Source organism: Podarcis bocagei (genome assembly GCF_964188305.1).
Source record: "Podarcis bocagei genome assembly, chromosome: 5".
Lineage (NCBI taxonomy): Eukaryota > Metazoa > Chordata > Lepidosauria > Squamata > Lacertidae > Podarcis > Podarcis bocagei.
Window position 1 is genome coordinate 857,549 of NC_138129.1, and position 24,540 is coordinate 882,088.

Below are 24,540 nucleotides of genomic sequence, written 5' to 3' on the forward strand. Positions count from 1 at the left end.
TAACACCCCAGAGGACAGGATCACACTTCAAAACGACCTTGACAGATTAGAGAACTGGGCCAAAACAAACAAGATGAACTTTAACAGGGAGAAATGTAAAGTATTGCACTTGGGCAAAAAAAATGAGATGCACAAATACAAGATGGGTGACACCTGGCTTGAGAGCAGTACATGTGAAAAGGATCTAGGAGTCTTGGTTGACCACAAACTTGACATGAGCCAACAGTGTGACGCGGCAGCTAAAAAAGCCAATGCAATTCTGGGCCTCATCAATAGGAGTATAGCATCTAGATCAAGGGAAGTAATAGTGCCACTGTATTCTGCTCTGGTCAGACCTCACCTGGAGTACTGTGTCCAGTTCTGGGCACCACAGTTCAAGAAGGACACTGACAAACTGGAACGTGTCCAGAGGAGGGCAACCAAAATGGTCAAAGGCCTGGAAACAATGCCTTATGAGGAATGGCTAAGGGAGCTGGGCATGTTTAGCCTGGAGAAGAGGAGGTTAAGGGGTGATATGATAGCCATGTTCAAATATATAAAAGGATGTCACATAGAGGAGGGAGAAAGGTTGTTTTCTGCTGCTCCAGAGAAGCGGACACGGAGCAATGGATCCAAACTACAAGAAAGAAGATTCCACCTAAACATTAGGAGGAACTTCCTGACAGTAAGAGCTGTTTGACAGTGGAATTTGCTGCCAAGGCGTGTGGTGGAGTCTCCTTCTTTGGAGGTCTTTAAGCAGAGGCTTGACAACCATATGTCAGGAGTGCTCTGATGGTGTTTCCTGCTTGGCAGGGGGTTGGACTCGATGGCCCTTGTGGTCTCTTCCTACTCTATGATTCTATGATTCTATTCTATGATTCCAGGTAGGCTCTGCTGAAAGAAGACAATGACTGGCCCCCAATTTCTTACCCCGTGAGCCTCAAGGATTCGAACCCTTGTCTCCCAGGACTCAGTCCAGTGCTCTAAGCGCTGCACTGTTGGGGAGGTCCTGCTTGTGGTGTTGTGGGTGAGGTCTTGAGGGGGGGGCACCGAGGAGGTGGGGGGCTGCTTCTTCTGGGCTCCTCAGAGGCTGTCTCTGGGACTCCCTCCCACTGGAGATTAGCTTTGCCCCCCCCTCCCGCCCCATTACATCCCATCCTATTTATTTGTTTTGAAATGTTTTGAGATGTTTTTAATCTTTTGGGACATTTTTAGACCACCTCAATCTTTATGAATGTCTTAAATGTTCTTTTATTAATTTTGAGTGGTTTTGCTTTGCTAGCTGTTGTTTGCTGCCCTGGGCTTCTTTAGGATGAAGAAAGGCAGGGCAGAGATTTAATAAAATAAAAAAATATGACCAGGTATTGGTGCTCAGCTGCACTCAGTGGCAAGAACAAGTATATTGTACACTTATTTTGCTGCTGCTGTTGCTATTTTAAGAACCTCCCTGAGACCTCTGGGTATAGGGCGGTATAATAATAATAATAATAATAATAATAATAATAATAATAATAATAATATAATAATAATAATAATAATAATAATAATAATAATAATAATAACCGGCCCTGTTTCATTGTACTTTTAATTCTTCTTTTATGGTCCTTGTATTTTGCCAAGATAGTTTTGCATAGTTTCAGTATTGTTGCTATTCAGTATTGAGCAGAAGTACAGTCGTACCTTGGAAGTCAAATAGCTTAGTTCTTGAATGTTTTGGCTCCCGAACGCCGCAAACCCGGAAGTGACTGCTCTGGTTTGCGAACTATTTTCAGAAGCCGAACGTCCGGCACAGCATCTGCAGCTTCTGATTGGCTACAGGAGCTTTCTGCAGCCAGTTAGAAGCCACGCTTTGGTTTCTGAATGTTTTGGAAGTCGAACGGACGTCCGGAACAGATTCCAACGGATTCTGTTCAACTTCTGAGGTACGACTGTAAGGTGAAAAAAAACATCTCAGTGGCTGAATTATTTGTTCCAACAGAGGATTTGCACACTCACCCCCCCCCCAAGTGTGTCTCTCACCCAAAGTGTCCTCTTGCCTTTGTGGCCTTCTCTTATTTTTGTAGCTGGGAGCCCAGAGGAGCTGAACAAGGCTATGTGAGCCTCACCACAGCACAGGACCACAGGGCTGCCTTGACAGCCAGTTGTCACAAAGCAACCAGGCAGCTGAACATTCCTGTGGCACCTGAAAGACCACCCAGTTAGTTGGGGCAGAGGCAGGAGCCTGTGGAAGCCGCCTCCAGCTCACAAAACCAGCAACATGGGCACTGCTACAGGTGCCAGGTAACACCCATTCCACATTTGCAAAAACTTGATCGTTTAGTGCGGCAGCATCTACACTTTGGAACTCCCTGCTTATTGATATTAAGCAGCTGCCTTCAAGGTATTCTTTTTGCTGCCTGCTAAAACCATTCTTGTTTAGACAAGCCTATCCAGAGGCTTAGAAAACTGATGTGAACTTTAACCTGTTTTACTACTTTTTTATTTTCATACTGTTTTGTATACCTGAAGGAGTGTCTCCACCCCCATCTCTCAGCCCGGACATTGAGGTCCTCCTCCGGGGGTCTTCTGCTTGTTCCCTCACTGTGAGAAGCAAAGTTGCAGGGAACCAGGCAGAGGGCCTTCTCAGTGGTGGCGCCCTCCCTGCAGAATGCCCTCCCTTCTGATGTCAAGGAGATAAAGAACTACGTACACAACTTTTAGAAGACATCTGAAGGCAGCCCTGTATTGGGAGGTTTTTAACGCTTGGTGTTTTTTGATATATTCTGTAAACCAGAGCGGCTGGGGAAACCCAGCCAGATGGGCAGGATATAAATAATAAAGTACTGGTAGTTGTTGTTTTCTAAACTATTGTTGTATTTTTTTCTTGCTTTTTTGGGTGTAAACCTCTTTGAGGTTTTGCTTTCGTTTTGCAATCAAGTGGTGTATAACTTTTATCTAATGAAACAAATAAATAAATAAATCTGCTCTGTTTTGCATCCTAATTACTGCCTCACTGCTCACAAAAACACCCCTACATTTGATTTTGCATGGTTGGGTGATCAAACCTATACATTCTTAAGGAAATCAGCCCTGAGTGCTCACTGGAAGGACAGATCCTGAAGCTGAGGCTCCAAGACTTTGGCCACCTCCTGAGAAGAGAAGACTCCCTGAAAAAGACCCTGATGTTGGGAAAGATGGAGGGCCCAAGGAGAAGGGGACGACAGAGGACGAGATGGTGGGACAGTGTTCTCGAAGCTACCAGCCTGAGTTTGACCAAACTGCGGGAGGCAGTGGAAGACAGGAGGGCCTGGCGTGCTCTGGTCCAGGGGGTCACGGAGAGTCGGACACCACTAAATGACTAAACAACAGCAACAACAACAAATGGTTGGGTGAAGTGTTGCATGTTTCTTAGGTGAGAAATTGAGGTGAGGCAGCTGCCTTTGCAGGAAAGGCCTCATGCCCTGTGGAGATGGGTTTCTGCAGGATAAAGGACTCGCCTTTGCTCCAGCTGGTCAGAGCGACAGTGTAGCACCCTGCTTGTGGTTAACGCTTAGCTGGAATGAAATATTCAACGCAGCAATAGAGAAATTAAAATAATTATTTATTTGTCAGACAAATAAATGAGAGGCACAGTGGTATATGGTTACCAAGCTCTGGCCTGGTCTCCTGTCATCATGGCCAGCACTTATATTCCCTCAGTCCAGCCCCCTTGCTCCTCCTTTGGCTGCCTCTGTCCAATCAGCCTGGTTGAATTTCCTATTGGCTGATTGCTATAACCAATCCTAAAAGATACACCCATTTCCTATTGCCTTTTATGGGATACAAAAAGCTATATATTCTTCTATCTATAAATGACAAGTAGTCATATATCTTACATTTGTCTCAACAAGGAACCTTAATTACCAGCTCACCTCTTGCCCTCCTTGCCCTATTGCTCTCCAAAACAGATGGTTAATAGTTTTAAATTTTTATCTTAAGCAGATGTCAGGGATCTTGGGTTCACATTCTCATGCATCATCATGAAAGATCTCCTTTTTGGAGGTCTTTAAACAATGGCCTGACAACCATATATCAGGAGTGCTCGATGGCGTCTCCTGTCTGGCAGGGGGCTGGGCTCATCTGCCCCTCTGGTCTCCTACAGCAATATGACTCTATGAAATAAGAATTTAACATTTCTTTCTTTCTTTCTAGATCCTTTGCATAATTACATTTAAGCTAGTATATTTCATACATTACCATAGATAGCTTTTTAGAAGAATAAACCTTCTCAAAGGAAAGGATGGACCAGTTTACAGCCTCAAAATAAAATAGGAAAAAAAGCCTCTCCTTCTATTTACACTCCTCCAGCCAGTTGCTTTCTTTTCCATCTGCTCTTGGCCTTTTAACCTTAGGAAGATATGCTTCAAGTTTAATGGAGGCACATGGTTTTATTTTACTATTTACCAAACTCTTAATTATGTAGGGTCTGTGTAACCTTGGTCTTCAGCCTGTAATTCCCTTTTTACGACTTTGAGAATTGTTTTCTGCTATAAATCAGGGGGCCCCCTTGTCCAGGAGGATAAACATCTTGCCAAAGTACTTAGGCAGTTGGTCTTCTGCCTGGCATAACATTTGAAAATCTTTAAGCTCATTTTAAAATACAGACCCTAATCAAACTATAAGCCTTGATAAAAATGCAGGCTATGGTTAGATACCTCAACAGAGCACACCTGAGCCTGCCCTGAGCCTATGGACAGATCAGTTGCAGAATGTCAGCATCTTGCTGTTTCTAAACGATCCGTCCTTTTACAATGCCTGGCATCCATTCATCTCCTGGATGAGATGAGACGATCAATTGAGACAGCCGCCTCCGACCCACGGAAGCATCAGGAGAGACTTATTGGATTAGAGGCTTTAATAGGGATCATAAACTTGTTCTAAGTAATGGTTCTAATTTTAAGCTGGTTACACTTTCCCCCCATAAATGATGGACTGGCTGCTGCCGCTGTTGCTTATTGTATTTTAAATTATGTTTATTATATGTGAAAAAGCGATACGATATATTCTGGAAAGGGTGGGGGCTGCCGGATCCGGCCAAAGACTCCTTTAGTCCTGTTCTCACAGAGGCCAAGCAGATGCTCAGAAGGAAAAGAGGAGACCGAGAGGAGATACGATTGCCGTTTCCAGATATCTGAAGGGCTCCCACATGGAAGAGGGAGCAAGATGGTTTTCTCCTGACCCAAACTGACAGGTCCAAAGGAAAGGAAGGAGAGTCCGACTAAATATCAGGAAGAACTTTCTTACAGCAAGAGCTGTCCCACAGGGGAGCAGACTCTCCTTCCTTGGGGATTTCGAAGCAGAGGTTGGGGGCCATCTGTCAGGGATGCTTCAGTTGAGATTCCTGCATTGCAGGGGGCTGGAATTAGACAACCCTCAGGGTCCCTTACAACTCTCCCATTCCATGCTTCTATGCTTTATTTAGACACCATGTCGGTGAGCAGAAGGCAGCTCTTTGCTACCAGCCCACAGAACTGGAAGCTGAGGCAAGCAAGCAGGGCACCCGCCCTCCTTCTGATAGGAAACGCTCTGCAGGGGGTTATAAATAAAGGGGGGTGGAGAAAGCCAGGAGAGCTGCTGGCTAGCAGCATTTGCAGCACTGAGCTAGTATTGCTTCCCAGGTGTCCGGAGCCCCTTCCAGCCACATCCCACCCCCCAAATCCCACCCTCTGTGCCACTTCATAAGCAGACAAGAGGCTCCAGGTGGGGCAGGATTTCATTTATTCAGAAAGTGCAAGATGCTGGAGGTCCCACAGGAGGCAGTGTAGGCAGAGGCAGTGGGAGGGTTGAAGGTACCCTCCTTCTCTTCCCCAGGGGGGTCTTTGCCACAAGTCCATGACCAAGCAACACACACGCGCGCACACACACACACACACACACACACACACACAACAGGCAGGGAGCCTCTCTGTGCCAGCAGCCTGGCTGCCTGCACCCGGCGAGACTTTTGCAAGGCACCTGGCTCAGGCTGGCAGGAGGTCTGCATGCCCCAGGAGCGGCACAGGGTGGCTGAAGAGCCCTCTTTGGGCGGCAGTCGAGCAGGGCACCAGCGTCTCCTGGGCGCAGCCTCCCAGGTTGATCTGCTGGTCCAGGCTGGGGCGACAAAGCTGCGTGAGCGACTGCCCTAAAGTCCCACCGCAGGCAGAGGAGGGTCCCAGCAGCCCTCTGGCAAGCTTACTCTTCCGGGCATTTCAGGACATCGTACTTCAGGTAGCCCACTCTGTCCACCTGGTAGCGTGGGGTCATCCGCCAGCAGAACGGTCCCCGGCAGAAGTGGTATTTTCCTGGAAGCAGGAAGGAAATTGGGGGGACGGTTATCAAAGGGGTGCCAACGTCTCCACCGGCAAAGGAGGCAATATGCCCGAGGCTACCCAAGGAGGGGCAGCTGGGAAGGGCCTCTGGAGGGGAGGGTCCCGAGGAAGAGACAGGAGATCCAGTCTCACACCTGCAGCTTTAAGAAAGCCACGCGTGGCAGGGTCTAAACTTTGGAACTCCTTGCCTACCGACACCAGGCGGGAGCCGCCTCTATGCTGTTTTCAGCACCTGCCCAGATGTTGAGAAAGTCAATGCGAGAGTTAATCTGTCTTTTAGCCTATTGCTATTTTAACTTTCCCAAAGTCTTAAATATCACTGTTGGTTTTTCTGATTGACAATGGCATTGCTTTATCTTCTTAAACCGCTTTGAGGTTTCTTTTACAATCAAGTGGAGTTTAAATTTTATGAAAAATGAATAAACGGGCAGGGGGTCGAGGGGAAGCTCTGAATCTGACTGGGGTAAAAGGTAAAGAAGGTAAAGGACCCCTGGACGGTTAAGTCCAGTCAAAGGCGACTGTGGGGTTGCAGCACTCATCTCGCTTTCAGGCCGAGGGAGCCGGCGTTTGTCCACAGACGGCTTTCCAGGTCATGTGGCCAGCAGGACTAAACAGCTTCTGGTGCAACAGGACACCGTGACGGAAACCAGAGCACACGGAAATGCTGTTTACCTTCCCACTGCAGTGGTACCTGTTTATCTACTTGCACTGGTGTGCTTTCAAACTGCTAGGTTGGCAGGAGCTGGGACAGAGCAACAAGAGCTCACTCCATTGCGCGGATTCGAACTGCCGACCTTCCGATTGGCAAGCCCAAAAGGCTCAGTGGTTTAGAACACAGCGCCGTCCCACTGGGGACAGAGCACTTGGAAGGAGAGCTGTACCCTTCCCCCGACCTTCCCCCCAATGTAAATGGCACCGCCCACCCCAGAGCTGATAGTAACCTTTCAGGGTCAAACATAGAGATATTTGCCACGGGCACCTCTATGCCTTCCATCACAGAACAAATAACACCTGGTGGGGAGCATGAATTTCATCCCCCCCTCCCCCAGTGCCAGGATTCTGGTTCAGTCCAGCCACCCCCACCTGCCCCATGGCTGCCTACAGAAATCCCAGCAAGGAGCCTCCAGCAGCTGGCCTTCTTTAGGCCTAGAGCAGAAAAGCTTGCTCTGAGCGTTGATGGGAAGATAGAGCCTGAACCTTGCGCAGGGGCTCAGGTGAGTGGACCAATTCCCAGCCCCACCTGAAGAGGGATCTCCTGCAAGGCCGTTAAGGCCAGAGTCTACATAAGGTCAAGAGAGGGGTCAGCAACCTTTTTCAGCCGTGGACACCGTCCCTCAGACCATGTGGGGGGCCAGACTATATTTTGGGGGGGAAATAGGAACGAATTCCTATGCCCCACAAATTACCCAGAGATGCATTTTAGATAAAAGGACACATTCTGCTCACGTAAAAACACCAGGCAGGCCCCACAAATAACCCAGAGATGCATTTTAAATAAAAGCACATATTCTACTCATGTAAAAATACACTGATTCCAGGACTGTGCATGGGCCGAATTGAGAAGGTGATTGGGCCACATCTGGCCCCCGGGCTTTAGGTTGCCCACCCATGGGCTACGGCGATAGCTTCATTTTGGAGTCTTTAAGATAATATTTCGGTTTCCTGTTAATTATGAATGTATGCTTTCTTTTTTACTTTCTTCTGTAGAGAGACAGAGCATCTCAGCCTCTGAGCAGGACACCAAGACAAGCTCCGCAGAGCACAGTCTGTGAATTGGGGTGGTGGATTAGTCTTGAACCCCCTCCTGGCAGTGCCCTCTCTCCCCCCCCCCCCAGGTCACATGCATTCTAAGCCCACCCCTGCCCCTCTTCACCCTCCTTACCTTTAAAGTGGAAGATATTCTCAGAGTCCAGTGGGACCCCAGGAAAGAGGCTGTCCGTGTAGTGAGGAGAGCCTTTATCCGCTTGCTCAGATTTCACATCCAGCCTGGAGGAGGAAAGCAAGACTGAAGAAGGCTTTCCCCATGGTCCACCCCAGGCCTCCTCCTCCCCCCATGCCCTCTTCGCAGGTCTGGTCAGTGCTGGGGTGGGCACGGTGCCCTTTCAGTCCTGACAACATGGGGGCCAGGAGGACACCTGATGCCTCAAGGATGACCCAGGTTGAGGCCAGAAATGAGCCGTCCCTATTTGTCGCTGGCTTTGGAGATGATTGATTCAGCGGCAGGGAGAAGGGTGTTGTGGAGGAGCGCTTGTCAGGTGGGGCTGCTCATGCCATGGGGGCAGCTAAGGGGCAGGCAGTTTCCCCTTCTCCATGTTCTGGGCCTGGCAGAGAAGCAACCAGCTGTTGTGTCCATCAAGTCAGAGCTGAGAAGGGGCGATTCCTCCTTGGCCAAGTCAAACTGCAGGACTGGTGGTCCTGGAGAAGAGCTGGCCTCTCTCTGATGATCAGGGGTCTGGAGACCTTATGAGGAACAGTGAGGGGGGGGAGTTGGGGGAGTTAAGCCCCAGGAAGAGGACTCTGAGAGCTGATAGGACAGCCATCTTCAGATGGGCTGTCGCATGGAAGAGGGAGCAAGCTTGTCTTCTCCTGCTCCAGAGGGTACAACTTGAATAAATGTATCCAAATGACAAGAAAGGAAATTCCCACTAAACATTAGGATGGACTTTCTGAGATCAAGAGCTGTGGTTCCTGCAGGGGGCTGAACTAGATGACCTTTGGGGGACCTTCCCCATTCCATGTTCTCCACCAGCCCCCGCTGCTCTCTGATCCTGGCCCCCTGTGGCCAGGGAGGGAGAGGGGCCTGCAAGCAGAGGTCTGACCAGGTGCCTCCTTCTGCCTTCTCTCCCCTGCCTTCTCCACTCCCCCAGGATCCCTGGTACCTCCAGAAGTGCTCCCCACTGAAGATAAGGATTTTGCCCGGCTTCTCCTGCAGGGCCCCCACAATCTTCGGCACGTCACTCGGGATGCCCAGCTTCTCGATGTTCCGCGGTCCCAAGACTCTTGCCCCCTGGTACACCCAGAAGCGATGACCTGCGGAGGAGAAACAGCTTTTGCAACTTTCCTTGTTCACCCCCCAGCAGGTGTCCATCCCACGGATCTGTGGGAGGACCTGCAGCCCCGTCACAGAGGGCAGGTTGGCTAGAGAGTCCCAGGCAGGGGACTGTATGAGGCCATCTCCTCTGTGGCAGGAAGGAGAACGAGAGAGAGACTTAATCTCTGTTTCTTCCTGTCACTGCACACTCTTCTTCCGACCTGCGATGAACACATTTCTTTGCTCTCCTCCAGAAAGCAATCTCCATTTTGAACTGGACTGTGGGTGTTTACAATGTTTAAGGATTATTGCCAGTCTGATTTTCGTCACTGATAAGCTGAGCACAGTGGTGATATTAGCTCTGCTGAAATAGATATTTGCATTCTCACACAAGGTGAGAAAGAGGAAGGATCGTTTCTAGATAAAATATCCTCTCCCAGTCATCTAAATCCATCGAACGTGACCCTCAGAGTTGTCCTGCTAGCAGGAATCTTCAGTCAGGTGAGAAGAGGCCCAGGCACTCTGCCCTGCGGGCACCAACAAGCAAGAGTTTTCGAGGTGTCCCTTGTGGGCTTCAGCAAGTTCTCTGAAGCAGCCACAGGGGTTCTGGGCAGCTTCTGAGCATGGAGCTATGCAGAATAAAATTAATAATAATAATAATAATAATAATAATAATAATAATAATAATAATAATTTATTATTTATACCCTGCCCATCTGGCTGGGTTTCCCTAGCCACTCTGGGGCAGCTCCCAATAGAATATTAAAAACACAATAAATACATCAAAGCTTCCCTAAACAGAGCTGCCTTCAGATGTCTTCTAAAAGTCAGATAGTCTGATGGGAGGGTGTTCCACAGGGCGGGCGCCACCACCGAGAAGGCCCTCTGCCTGGTTCCCTGTAACCTCACTTCTCACAGGGAGGGAACCAACAAAAGGCCCTTGGAGCTGGACCTCAGTGTCCGGGCAGAACGATGGGGGTGGAGATGCTCCTTCAGGTATACTGGCCCTTTGAGGCCGTTTAGGGCTTTCAAGGTCAGCACCAACACTTGGAATTGTGCTCAGAAATGTATCGGGAGCTAATGTAGGTCTCTCAGGACCGGTATTTACGGCTAGTGTGGACTCATATCCCACCCCAAAATATCTGCTTTGCCCTGCGTTTTTGCCCCATTTCCATGAGCAGCCACAATGCGGAAGCCACTCACCAGAGAAGAAGTAGGTTTTCTTCGTCTGTGCGTCCTGGATAGCAGCATCAATCACATCTGGGAGGGCCGGCCAGCTGTCCTGGATGCGGAGGGGGCCCACAATGGCCCCTGTGCCTGACACTGGCTTCTTCCAGTATTGCCTGGGAAGGGGGGAAAGGTCTCTGTGAGCAGGGGCTGGAGGAAGGAAGGAAGGAAGGAAGGAAGGAAGGAAGGAAGGAAGGAAGGAAGGAAGGAAGGAAGGAAGGACTGGCTCTCCAGTCTCCACCAGGGTTGACCAGGTGTAGAGGAGGCAGGTGGACTCCGAGGGTCTGGCAGGTAGGTGGGGTTGGCAAGAGAAGAGAGCCGGGGGGGGGCAGCCCTAGTCATAAGAGCCTAAGAACAGAGGAGGAGCCCTGCTGGGCCAGACAAGGGTCCAGCACCCTCTTCTTTCTTTTTCTTTTTCTTTCTTTCAGTGGCCAATCAGAGCTGGAACTCATGAACAGCCCTCTCTCCCTCCCTACCTGGCTGAGTGTGGAGAGGTGCCGAGGGGCACAAAGCCCATGTGTACCCCTCTGTGGGCTCACACAGCCCTTTGCCCCATTCCTGCCCCTCCACCGCCCTCCTCCCCAGGACCCTGCCCTCCTCCTGCCACTCACCCGTCCTTGAAGAGGTACAGCTCCTTCTTGATCTCGCTCACCCCGTCAAATTGAGGGATTTTGCAAGCCTCTCCTGCGCGGCCCGCGGAGGTGGTCTCCACGACCGTGGTGGCCTCTGTGACTGGGGTGGTCTCCGTGACATCCTCGTCCGTGCTGGAGCCGTCATCATCGTATTCCTCGGTGGTTTGGTCAGGGTCCTCGGGGCTTTGAGTAGTGGGGAGGGTGCCCACCGTGGGTTTCACGCCTGACCCTCTGCCTAGGAATGGGACGGGCAAAGCATTTCCAAGGGTCTGTATACCCATCAGAAAGACCACGAGAGGCCAGGTGCCAGGGTGATGGGCAGAGGAAGGTCAGGCCACAACAGGCACCCAGGCATCCCTGACAGGTCTTGTATAGTTTATTGATGGCATTATTCCGAAGAGCAAAGAGGAGGACACTACAACAGACATTCAAAGCAAATAAATGCAATTTGTCTCAAATTTTATCCCTGAAAAAGAGGGCGTGTCCTGGAAAAAGAGGACACATGGCAACCCTACATTTGTTATATACAGTGGACGCTCGGGTCGCGAACGTGATCCGTGCAGGATGCTTGGCAGGGGGTTGGACTCGATGGCCCTTGTGGTCTCTTCCAACTCTAGGATTCTATGATTCTATGATTCTAAACCCACAGCGTTTGCAACCCGCTTCTGCGCATGCGCGATTTAGCACTTCTGCGAATGCACGACTCCCGAAACCCAGAATTAACCCATTCCAGTACTTCTGGGTTTCAGCGGTCCCTAACCTGAAAAAATGCAACCTGAAACGTCTGTAACCCGAGGTATGACTGTATATCTTATTATATGTTTTATTTATTTATCCACCATTCCTCCCAACCTCCAAAAAGAGGAGCTACTAATGGGGAGCTATGGGGCACAGGAAGGCTTTCCCTCTTTACATTCTGGGCCCCCTTCTGGCTGGCTGAGCAGGGGACCCCCAGCGAAAGCCGCCCCAGCACCCCACTCACCATAGAGGGACTGGATCCCAGCCACGTCATCCGAGTGCAGGTGGAAATCAGCCAGGTAGGTGTACATGGGGTACATCAGGGCCTCTCGCACGTCGGAATGCTCCAGGCCCAGCGAATGCCCAAACTCGTGTGCGGCAACCAGGAAGATGCTGTACCCTGGAAGGCAGGAAGGAGATTGTGGGCGGGGGCTGCAGGTTGCAGGGCTCGGCTCCCCCTCCTCACCTCCCTGCCCCCACCAGGAGGAGGAGCAGGTCCCATGACCCCCCCCCATCAGAACCACCCGCACCCTCCCACAGGCATCTGGTGGCGCCACCTGAGAACATTAGCCTCCTCTGGTGTTAGGGCGCTCTCCAGGCTGGCTCATGCGCCAGAGGCTCAGGGGTACCTTTGTCAGGGCAGAGGCCCCACTTCCTGTCGGTGTCGTAGTTGCTGGTGGTGGCGCACCAGAGTCGCCCGTCCTCGCGCCCCTCGGAGGTGCAGCTGCTGTAGCTCTTGTCCAGGAAGGTGAAGGGGAAGGCGCAGGGCTCGCCCTGGGAGTTCCCGCCAATCACGGCTGTGTCTGCAGGGAGGCGGCCGGTGAGCGTTCTGCTCAGCAGGGATCCCTTCTCCCCACCCAACTCCCGTGGGGCTTCCCACACAACACCCCACCCGCCCGGGAGCAGCGCACCAGTCGCTCATGGCAAGAGGGCAGTGGGGCATCGCAGTGGGGCAGGGAGGTACCCTTCTCTGTCTGACATGGTTGCTTTCCTTCCCTATGGCAGGAAGGGACCTGTAGGCAGCCGCACAGCTCTGCCCTGAGGGCAGCTGGATCCGGGTTCAAGTCATTTTGCCAGCCCCGCACCCAGAGGGACTGGGGAAACCCAGCCAGATGGGCTGGGTATAAATAATAAAATTATTATTATTATTATTATTATTATTATTATTATTATTATTATTATTATTAGAGTTCAGTGTGACCAGCATGGCCTGCTGGGATATGGGCCCAGCAGCTCCAGGACCCATCAGGGCCAAGGTTGTGACTTCTGCCTTCGACAAAATGACCTGTGGGGACACTGTCCACCTATATGAGCCTGTGGCTCTTTAGCTGCAATTGCTGCAAAAACATTCCTCTTCTTCCAGGTCCTTGGCTAATTAAACAACCTAGTTCAACTGGTGTGTGTGTGTTTTCTTGTTTCTGTTTGTTACAATGTTAGCCATTTCCCCTTTTTTATATTGTAAACTGCCTAGGGTGTCTCATTCAACTCTACACTTCTGTGATTCTCTGGCTCAGCTCTGCAAGAAAGAGTGCCTCTGAGCGCATCCAGAGTGCCTTTCCCTAACCAGTGAGCCCCTCTGCCCTTAGGGACTAGTGAAAGATATCTACTAGACAGATCCAGCCCTGGCACCCTTCTTGAAATGAAACTGCCTGTACCTCTGTTGGGGCAGAATCCGTACTTCTTGTCGCGGTCGAAGCTCTCTGTGGTGGCGCACCAGCGGTACCCATCACTGCGCCCCTCGGTGGTGCAGCTGTCATAGGTCTTGCCCAGGAAGGTGAAGGGGAAGACACACTTCTCTCCGTCTGCGTTGCCTCCGTAGGTGAAGAGCACTAGGTGAGCCAGGGAGAAAGGAGCGTCTTGAGCCGGCCAGGCGGGAGGAGGAGGGGCAGACTCACATTTGGGGGGCCCCGAAAGCTTGAACTGTTACGGGAGCCCCTTTGCAAGCAGCAACCAGGTCTGCAGAGCAAGAATTCTCATAGCTAGGAACCGGAAAGGAGATGTAACCCCGACTAAACTGGAGCGGCAGTCGAAACAGTTAAGAGTTTGCAGAATTCACAAGGATGACGGGGAAATGAAGGGATCGGACTGAACAAACATTTATGAGGGAATGGGACATGTATAGAAAGTATCTCAGGGAGCGCTGCAAAAATCTGAACTTGTTGGCAGGCCTGGAGTGACTTCTGTGGGAAAGTAGGGAATCGTACAAACTTAAGAGAACTAAGATGTATTATCATTGATAAAGATAAGTGTTACAAACCGAAAATACTAAAGACCCATCCTGGGGTGATGGGAAGTCGCCATAGAAGATACGTATTACGAAACTATTATATCTTTTTGTAATGTGTTAAAAAAATATTGACTGTTTGTTTTCTTTTTGGAATCAATAAAGCAAATATATATATACATAAAAAGAGAACCAAGAGAATTCAATGGAATTGTTTACAACTTTTACAGCCTCTGTGCTACTGACTCATAAAAAATTAATCAAATTGACCTGAGCGACTCAAATTGGGTCTACTACACCCACAATTTTTCAAGCAACATGGAGTGAAGTCTCTCCTGGGGCCCCTCTGGGATTAGGGGCCCTGGAGCTTCATTCGCTTCCTAGTAGATCCACACTTGGGGGCCTCCAGCCCCCCCCCAGCCCCCTCCTTTCCCTGGCCACTCACATTCACTGGGGCAGAATCCGTACTTCTTGTCCCGGTCAAAGTTGGCGGTGGTGGAGCACCAGGGCAAGTTGTCCTCGCGCCCCTCGGTGGTGCAGGTGGAGTAGGACTTGCCCTCAAAGGTGAAGGGGAAGTGGCAGTTGGCGCCGTTGGCATTCCCAAAACGGGTCTTCACCACTGCTCAGGAGAGGGAAGAAGCGGGTCAGGACAGGGCAGGTCACCCAGAGATATAACAGCATATACAAACCCTCACTGCATTCATATATTGGTTATTATCTTGTACAGTATAGAAATTCATGAATTTGTTTTATGCAATCTCAAAGTTGTGGGTTCGAGTCCTGAGTTAGGCAAAAGATTCCTGCATTGCAGGCGGTTGGAGCAGAGGACCCTTGTGGCCCCTTCCCACTCAATTCTGTGATTCCATGATGAAAGGGGGGAAGGTAAAGGTCAAGGGACCCCTGACCATGAGGTCCAGTTGTGGCCGACTCTGGGGTTGCGGTGCTCATTTCACTTTACTGGCCGAGGGAGCCGGTGTACAGCTTCCGGGTCATGTGGCCAGCAGGACTAAGCCACTTCTGGCGAACCAGAGCAGCGCACGGAAACTCCAGGGACTGAGCAACGGGAGCTGACCCTGTTGCAGGGATTCGAACCACCAACCTTCTGATTGGCAAGTCCTAGGCTCTGTGGTTTAGACCACAGCGCCACCCTCATCCCTGATGAAAGGTGGTATACAAGTTTAATAAATGGCTTGAAATGAATAGCCCGGAGGGGACAGCCGCAAGGGCGTTTAAGCAGGCATCCAATGGCCATTGGTCAGGGATCCTTTGACTGGACTCCTGCACTACAGGGGGTTGGTCTAGATGACCCCGGGGGTCCCCTTCCGGCCCAACAATTCTATGTGGGGACGAGGGGAAAGCAGCGGCCCACTCACCAACGCCCGTGCCCAGGGTCCAGAACTCGTCGTCGTCAAAGTGGGCATCCCCACTGTAGCGGTCCTTGCCAGGAGGGAAGGCGTGGGCCAGGAGACCGTCCTTGCCGTCGAAGGGATAGCCGTCCCCGTGCTCTGCGGGGGGGGGGGGAGAGACAGGCAAATCCATGAGGGGAGGTCCGAGGCTCAGGACAAGCAAGGGCTCCAAGAGGCGCCCCTGGGGAGGCAGCTTCTGGGGTTCCCACCACGACCCCCGCAGGCACCGCCCTATGGGGAACTGGCGTCCTTGGCTGCTCCCTGCCCCCCCTTCCCCTCTCCAGGGAGACAAGGCCGGGACTCACCTTCCGTCCCGAACATAATGAGGATGTCGACGTCCCCGCTGTCCCGGCGCGTGAAGGTGAGGGGGGTCACGTCGCTCCACACCTTGAAGGCCCTCGCAAAGGCGTCTTCGATGATGGAGGCGTCCAGGTCGGGCGAGTAGTTCTGCACCCTGGGGGAGGCAGAGCAAAGTCAGGACCCACGGCCGCCAAGGGGGAGCCACGGCATCGCAGGAGGGCTGGCGGTGCCGTCTAGGGCAGCGGCTCCCAAATTCCCACCCCCCCCCCGTCCATAAACTCCTCCCCAGCGCCCCCTACCCTATTTTCAGAAGAGCAGTTTGCATGACTCACGAAGGTGTGAGTGTGTGTTATTTTGTTTGTTTTATTATGTTGCGTATCTTGCGATTTTATACTGTTTATAAATTTAATCGATAAACAAATAACACAAACAGATTCCAAATGGTAGCATTTAATTGCACGTTGGTTCAAAATGTTCTAAACATTTGTCCAAAACCAGTTAAAACTTTTGAGCTCCACTGCTGATGAACTTAATCCAGCCATACCAGCTTCCAAGGTTTTCTAACTGGAATAAAATATGGGGGGGGGGAGTAAGCCCCGCCCCACATAACCAAGCACAAGACGCGGCGCATGCACACCCTAGGAATGGCAAATATTTTACTGGGGGGCCGAAGGGACCTCGGCCCCTAGGAGTTGACTGGTAGGTCAGCTCCTCGAAGTCGGATCGACATTTGCACCTCCAGCGCCCCCTGTCGCCCCCTTGCCTCTTAGCGACCCACTGGGGAATCCCCCCCCGGCGGCACCGCCCACTTTGGGAACCGGGGGACGAGGGCGGCCCCCGTCCATTTCTTGCGCAGGCTGAGCTCTTCCAAACGCGGAGTTCCGGCTCAGATGTGCGCAGAGGCGCAGCTGCCCTCGCCAGAGACCACCCTGCTGCTGCCTCTGCTCTGCTTCTGTGCTGAGAAAACGACCCTGGGGGGGGGGAGCGGTCCCCTCCGAGACTCACCGGTAGGTGATGTCATTGTGGTCCCACTTGAGGTTTCCCTCGAAAGTCTGGAAGGTGCCCAGATCCGGGACCCCGCAGCGAGGAGCCCGGATGGCTTCCATGGTGGGGGCGTCCAGCCGCCCCGTCTCCGGCAGGCCCAGCCGCTTCTGCATCTTCTTGAGGGCAGAGTCCAGGGTGACCTGGCCGCCGCTGGAGCCCGAGTTGGGGTCTTGCAAGTACCCGAAACGCTGGAGGTAGCGCTGGGGGAGAAGGAGGGAAAGTGAGCTGAGATTGTCTGGGAGCAGAGAGAGAGAGAGAAGGAGGAGCACACGCAAAAGCAGCTGAGAGTCTGGGGCCACTTCTTAGAATCACAGAATCATAGACTTGTAGGCTTGGGAGGGACCTCCAGGGCTCATCTAGTCCAACCCCCTGCAATGCAGAAATCACACCTACTCTGTATCCATTTATATTGAACTCATCCATTTCTAGCAGGCCATGTGCATCTCTTTCCTACTGGAGATGCTCAATGGGCAGAGCATCCCTAGAAAAATGCTCCCGCCCTCTTCGTGAGGGAAGAGGCTGCTGCTGCTGCTGCTGCTGCTGCTGCTGCTGCTGCTGCTGCTGAGCTTGTGAATGGGTCACTCAAGGAACAGGCTTGCGACCAGCATCAAGATTTGTCTTAGTTAATGGCAATTTATTGAAAACATTTCCCATAGCAGTCTGCAAGGTGGCTCACGATGTCTCTGTCCTAGTCTGGACGTTGCGAATTAAAACTGCTCTCTCCCCAGACAGACACTTGCATATCTTGTAAGGATGGCCCTTTGGGCATCTTGAGGGTGATTCAAAGTGGGCTGTGGCCCAGGAAAAGTTTCTTCTGCCACTCCATATCTATTTGCCTCCTAGGTCCCACAACGCCCTTTGTTGTTTCCGCTGCAGCAAGTCGGCTGGCACAGCGGCTGCCCCTCTGGGATCCCTCGCCTGCCTGCAGGGGTGCATTTGTGTGTGAAGAAGACCCTCCCAGTAAGAAGGAGCTGCCCTTGCTGGGAGCACTGGGGAGGGTGCTCCCTTGCCTAGGTTGCTCACTGACTTGATATCCCACTTTCCACTCTCCTTAAGGAGTCTCAAAGCGGCTCACAATCTCCTTTCCCTTTCTCCCCCACAACAAACACTCTGTGAGGTGAGTGGGGCTGAGAGACTTCAGAGAAGTGTGACTGGCCCAAGGTCACCCAGCAGCTGCATGTGGAGGAGCAGGGAAGCGAACCCAGTTCACCAGATTACGAGTCCACCGCTTTTAACCACTACACCACACTGGCTCTCCACATCACCACCACACTGGAAGAGAACCCCAGGGTCATCCAGCCCAACCCCCTGCAATGCAGTAGTCACAGCTACCTTCACATTTACTCTGAAGCAAGCTGTCCTCTGGAACCCCTAAAAACTCCAGCTGGTGAGCCACTGGCAGGTGACTCAGAAACCCCATTACTGATAAAGAAAGAGGAACTGGGTGCAGGTGCATGAAAGGCAAGTTTGCTTAAAACTACCAGGGATTTAAGGCACACGGGTGGCGCTGTGGGTTAAACCACTGAGCCTAGGACTTGCTGATCGGAAGGTCAGCGGTTCGAATCCCCGCGACAGGATGAGCTCCCCTTGCTCGGTCCCTGCTCCTGCCCACCTAGCAGTTTGAAAGCACGTCAAAGTGCAAGTAGATCAATAGGTACCGCTCTGGCGGGAAGGTAAATGGCATTTCTGTGCGCTGCTCTGGATCACCAGAAGCGACTTAGTCCTGCTGGCCACATGACCCGGAAGCTGTACGCCAGCTCCCTCGGCCAGTAAAGCGAGATGAGCACCGCAACCCCAGAGTTGCCTACGATTGGAGCTAATGGTCAGGGGTCCCTTTACCTTTACCAGGGATTTATACACACACATCCAGTCTGCCCTCCTCATCTCCTTTCCCCAGCATATTCTCACATGATGCACCCAGACTGATCCTGAACCTCATTTCTCCGCATCCCACCAGCCCCACGGTCTCACCAAGACTAGTCCGCCTATCTCTTGGCTGGGGGGGGGGGGGCAAGAATGCCTCATAAGGATCAGAGAATTGCAGAGTCGAAAGGGGTCCCGAGGGTCATCTATTCCAACCCCCTGCAATGCAGGAATCTTATGCCCGGCGTGGGGCTCAAACCCACAGCCCTGAGATTAAGAGTCTGATGCTCTGCCAACGGAAGTCTCCCACTCTCAGTTTGATCAGACCATCTAGTCCAGCATCCCAGGATCTGAGCCCAAGAGCAGAATTCTCCCCTCCTGCAGTTTCCAGCAAATGCAGCCCTGTCTGAATTCCTAATTGCCCCAACCCAGAGCTGAGACCCAGACACTCAGGCTAGGAGACCCCCCTCCCAGGAAGCCTAAGAACTTACAGATGCCAGCTGCCGGTCCGAAGCGTTCCTGACCACGTCCCCAGGGAAGGAGATGACCAGAGGGCCCTTGTCCTGGAGGGGAGCAGCCCAGCAGCTGCAGTGCAGGGACACCCAAGTCAGGAGCCCAAAGAGGGAGGGAGCCAGGAAGGACCCCATGGCGACTCAGCTGGGCAAGGAACTCTCTCTCTGTCTGCCTCTCTGCCCCTCTTCTCTGCCTCTGGCGACTTCTGCAGCAGAGAGCTCTGCCCGGGCCATTTATATTCTGCAATATGTTGGGGGGGGCGGAGAGAGGAAGGGGGTGAGTCACCTTCTGCCCCAAGAGTCACTCACTCTTTTCTGGGCAGAGGAGGAAATGCAAAGCCAGGTCCTTGGGGGGGGGGAGGGGGGAGGGAATGTGCCACTTCCTGGGGTGTCTCAACAGTTTGTTTACTAAGCCCACAGGAAATGTGAAATCCATTGAGGAAAAGCAATGTGGTTTCTGGGGTGGGCGAGGAAATGTCAGGAAGGTGCCCATCATTTGGGAGGGGGGGTTGTGTGCCCTCCCTCGCCCTGCTCAAGAGTCCTTGAACCCCTTGCCTCCAGTGGATCCTGCCCCTCCTCCCACCACATCCCAAAAGCTTGGACTAAAAGCCAACTAATAACAATAAATGAATCAACATCAGATGTGGGGGGCACCCCATAAGTGGCCTAACAGGAAGGGCTATAGTTCAGTGGTAGAGCCCCTGCTTTGAATGCAGAAGCCCCCAGACGCCATCCCTGGCAGCACCCCCGGGTAGGACTGGGGCATAGCACCACCTTAAACCCTGGAGAACCACTGCTGCCAGCCCGTGCAGGCAGCGCTGAGCCAGATGGAGCGAAGCAGCTTCCTGGATTCCTTACTTAAGCGGGTGGAGGTGTCCTCACCTGCCCTTCCAAGCAGGAAGGTGGAGCCCCCTCTTTTCAGTCCATGAAATGGCAATCAGGCTGGGGTGGTGCCTCGTGAGGAACTCCCATGCTGCTCATTGCAACCCTTCTGGCAGCCTCCCATGGGCCCCAGGAGAGCTGCCCTGTCCAGGTGTCATTTCCAGCAAGGTTGCTGTCCTCAGACGCCCCTGGGCCTCCCTTCGCAGGGAGTCAGACCCATCGTCCATCCAGTTCAGTGTTCTCTCTACTCTGGCTGGCAGCAGCACTCCCGGGCTTCAGATAATGGGCAGACCTACCGGCAGATGCCGGGTATTGGACCACCTGAGATGTCAAAGCATCAATAGGCAGAGGCAATTATTATTATTATTATTATTATTATTATTATTATTATTATTATTGCGCCCCCAGCCACTCTGGGCAGCTTCCAACAGAACACTAAAATACAATAACCTATTAAACATTAAAAGCTTCCCTAAACAGAGCTGCCTTTTAGATGTTTTCTAAAAGTCTGGTCGTTGTTTTTCTCTTTAACCATCTGGTGGGAGGGAGTTCCACAGGGCGGGCACCACCACCGAGAAGGCTCTCTGCCTGATTCCCTGTAACCTCACTTCTCGCAATGAGGGAACCACCAAAAGGCCCTCGGAGCTGGACCTCAGTGTCCGGGCAGAACGATGGAGGTGGAGACACTCCTTCAGATATACTGGACCGAGGCCGTTTAGGGCTTTCAAGGTCAGCACCAACACTTTGAATTGTGCTCGGAAGTATGCATGGATAGAAACTTCTCTTGCACCCACACAGGACTGGCTTCCTGGCAGTGCCATAGATCCTTTGAGCTGTGGATCTGGCCCTGCAGACGCAGCCCCTGCCCCCCATCCTGGCATCTCCACAAACAGTCCAGCCACCCTCACAAATCATGAGGAGTCAGGCCTGCCCAGGAGACACACTTCCTCTTGGTGGCAAGAACAGTCTCCCCCTTTCCCTCCTCCTCCCTACAGGTATATAAGGAATAGTGACAGAGCAGCACTCTGCACGTGCTCAGAGTCTCTCCCTACTGATGCCACGGAATGCATGCCCTGGAGTGGAAGGTGTTCGCGATACGTGGGCAAAGCTGGTGAGACATGCAGCTGAACTCCTCTCCCATCAGGTCTTCCCTTTCATGGAACCACAGAACTGTTGGTTTGGAAGGGACCCCAGAGGTCCTCTAGCCCACCCCCTGCAATGCAAGAATCCCTGGAGGATTCCCACCCAAAACCTGTGAGGAAGGAGAGTCCACCACCTTCCCAGGTCTTCTGTCCCACTGTCAAACAGCTCTCAGAAAGCTTTTCCTAGCATTCTTCTCTACCAGCTGGAGCCGCCTCGCAGGGGTGATGTGAGGAGACCTCATCTCACCCTGTGGGACCCCATGTGCCAGGGTGAAGCATTGCACTTGGGGGTCCAGCACTGGGCTGGGTCTGTGGCGGGGTTTTTTTCCTGGCCAAGAGAGCACCATTTTCACCTACGCCAATCAGCCCACCCAAAAGTGCTGCGTGTGGCATGGAAGACTATTGCTCCGCTTGTGGTGTCTCTGTCCCTTCAGGAAAGGTTCTCAGGGAGCTCCAGGGAAGTTCAGCCGAGGGCTGAGCTCTGAGGACAAGGCGCCATGGCCTGCGCACATGTCTGTTGCGGGCGGGGGCAGCGGGGGGGGGGGTGATCTGTGCTAGGAAACCCTTTGCCTGTTGCTTCACAGCACAAACCTGCAAGAGCAGCAGGAGGACAGAGTGTCCGAGGGAGGGAAGCGGTGCTGATCCTGAACATGGGGAACAAACCAAACAAGCCAGCAGATGCAGGCAGGGGGGCAGGGGGCAGGCAGCCCCTAGCCCAGCCTCTCCCTGACGCCCTCCGGACAGCTGGGCCTGCAGCGTCCTCCAGCCCTGGCCAGCATGGGGGGCACAGCAGGGCAAAAGAGAGAGCCAGCCTGGTCTGGTGGTTGGAGTGCCAGAATTGGACCTGGGAGAGACCTGGAGCTCACGGGGGGGGGTGACCTCTTTTGGCCTAACCCACCTCACAGGGCTGTTGTGGGGATTAAATAAGGAGCGGGGGGACCATGTAAGCCACCTCCAGCTGGGACAGAAATGTGATAAGCAAATAAAATAAATAACAGCTGCTGTGATTCCTGCTTTGCAGGGGTTGGGCTAGAGGACCTTTATATACCTCTGCAACTCTACAATTCTATGCTGCTTCAGCAGCACATATCCCGAAGCTGGAACAATACAGAGAAGGACACGCAAATTCACAAAGCCTTCCGTATTTTTACGTTCTTGGGGCTAGATCTGCAGATCCTATGGCTTTGCAGCCCTGGCCGATTAACATCCTTCACCCTTTTAAATGTGTTTGTGAGTGCGTGTATGTGTGTGTTGTTCTTGTTTTTATTATGAATTTTGTGTTTTTATCTTATATATCTATGTTGTGACCCATCCTGAGAGGATGAAGGGTGGTATACAAATTTAATAACTAAAATAATAGTGATCATCATCTATGGAAACCTCTGGAGCTGACTCGACTTTCCCCTGTGACTTCCAAGAGCAAACTCGTCCCCAGGAATCAGCAAGGGAACCTTTGGATGGTACATCTGGACGCTCCTGGTTCTAGCCGAGAGAAGGCAGTGGTCTCCCAGAGGGTGCGTCTCTCCGTCAGCAGCGCAGAGTCCAGCCCTCGACTCTGAGAGCCCAGGCAGCATTCCTTGGCCCTCACAGAGCTGTTTTTGATGGCGATGCTTGTAGCAACAGGCTCCGAGGCCCCAGATGGACTTCCCCTGCCCTCAGCCTAGACAGCGTGGGTGAGGATCCTCCGTGTGTCAAGGGGGAATTCCCAAGGGGAAGGGGAGGGCCACCTGAGAGAGATACTGCCAGGGGTGTCTTTGCATCGACATTCGGAAACGTCTGAAAATCAATCAGTCCATGAATGTGTGTATTGTAAAGAAACTTTGGGTGTTTTATTTCCGGTTCCTTTCCTTCAGTCGGGACATCCAAGAAAGATTTTTAGAAACTTCACTTATTAGCATTCCTAGGAGAGTTTCTGTGATCTAATTTAGTGCCTTTTAAGCACCTATTTCTCTGCATCCACTCGGCACTTCATGTTCGGCCTGGAGAAAAGAGATTTGGACAAATTCATGGAGGAGAGGAAACAAAATTTAAAAATTCCTTCCAGTAGCACCTTAGAGGCCAACTAAGTTTGCTATTGGTATGAGCTTTTGCGTGCATGCGAAGTGTATCTGAATACGCACAGCTTGCAGACGTAACATATAGAATAAGGGAAATAAGGGAACAAAAAGAACATACATTTAGAGAAGATTGGAAAATGTTTATGGAATATATGGGAAATAGTTGTGTACAGCTGAAAAGACTGGCAGCATTAAGATAAATTCAACGGTGTAGATAAGCTTTGATGAATGCAGTAATGGAATACTGAATGGTCTAGCTTTTGTAAAATATGCAGGGATTATTGAAATGTAAAATGAACCATGGAAAGAGAAGAGCAGAACTCATTGATATTTTAAGGATGTAAAAATGAGTGTTTTAAATTGTAAAACAGAAAATTTAATAAAAATTATATACAAAGTTCAGCTATGCCCTGCATGAAAAAGTGCCTCCTTTTATCCAGTTTCTTTCTCGGTTTGCCATTAGCAGTGCAGGCACCAACAACTCCATGTGCACGAAGGTCTGCTGTTTTGTGTTCACTCGGGGGCTTTGCAAAATCTCTCATGTTCTCAAGAGAGGCTGAGCAGCCAGGTCCGACTCTGAGCTGTTGAGACACCCTTTCGAAGGATTTCCACACTCGCTTCCCACATGAGATCACCCGCAGCCTCTCAAGATCCTCAGAGTCTATATATGGTCCCAAAACCAAGGCCCATGACCCAAGTCTTCTTCTTTGTCACCCTGAGTCCCCTAGAATTAATCACCCTCCCCTGAGCCCCAGAACCACTTCTCTGTTTGATGGAACAGCAGATGAGGAGAGAGTCCAGGAAGAGAGGGCTGCAGGGTCCCGTGGGGGGCTCTCTTGCAGACCCTTGCGAATTGGAGGGCCCTTGCTAGCCGGAGGGGTGGACATCTTGGAGAACCAGGCCAGATTTATCAGAAGCAGGTGATTCCACAAGGTCTTGAGCCACCCTCAGAACGGGCTCAGCCTTTCCTCTCCCCCCGGCCAGGTTGTGCATGAGTCCGCAGATTCCCACAGGCCGAAAAGGGAAGAGGGCTCAAAAAATCAACACCCACTGCCTCTTGAGTCACGGCAGCCAGTCTCTCTGACACATGGGTGTTCTCTGGGAATCCCCACCCGGAGCTGCTCCCTCTCTCTTTGCAGCAGGACCCGTCAAATCCCAGCTGCTCCGGGAGCAGGAG

The 24,540-nt window shown here is 51.8% G+C and overlaps 1 protein-coding gene across 1 annotated transcript; it reads right to left on the minus strand.

The window, feature by feature from the left end:
- Window positions 1-5,698: 5,698 nt before the first annotated feature.
- On the minus strand, window positions 5,699-19,477 carry MMP9 (matrix metallopeptidase 9). The gene is made up of 13 exons (XM_081196184.1): window positions 19,262-19,477; window positions 16,869-17,107; window positions 15,869-16,017; window positions 15,531-15,662; window positions 14,603-14,776; window positions 13,589-13,762; window positions 12,563-12,736; window positions 12,178-12,333; window positions 11,175-11,430; window positions 10,540-10,679; window positions 9,185-9,335; window positions 8,188-8,291; window positions 5,699-6,278 (listed from the first exon to the last, which is right to left on the minus strand). Exons 1-13 carry the CDS (start codon window positions 19,415-19,417, stop codon window positions 6,169-6,171), a joined length of 2,115 nt encoding a protein of 704 aa, XP_081052310.1. The 5' UTR covers window positions 19,418-19,477; the 3' UTR covers window positions 5,699-6,168.
- Between the last annotated feature and the right edge of the window lie 5,063 nt (window positions 19,478-24,540).

Excerpts from the sequence above, each read along its gene's own strand:
- MMP9 (XM_081196184.1), bottom strand. The coding sequence starts at position 19,417 with ATGGGGTCCTTCCTGGCTCCCTCCCTCTTTGGGCTCCTGACTTGGGTG. Across the intron at positions 11,431-12,177 it reads TGGGATCCAGTCCCTCTATG|GCAGAGGGTCAGGCGTGAAA; the intron begins GTGAGTGGGGTG and ends TCCCATTCCTAG. Across the intron at positions 8,292-9,184 it reads AGTGGGGAGCACTTCTGGAG|GCTGGATGTGAAATCTGAGC; the intron begins GTACCAGGGATC and ends TTCCTCCTCCAG.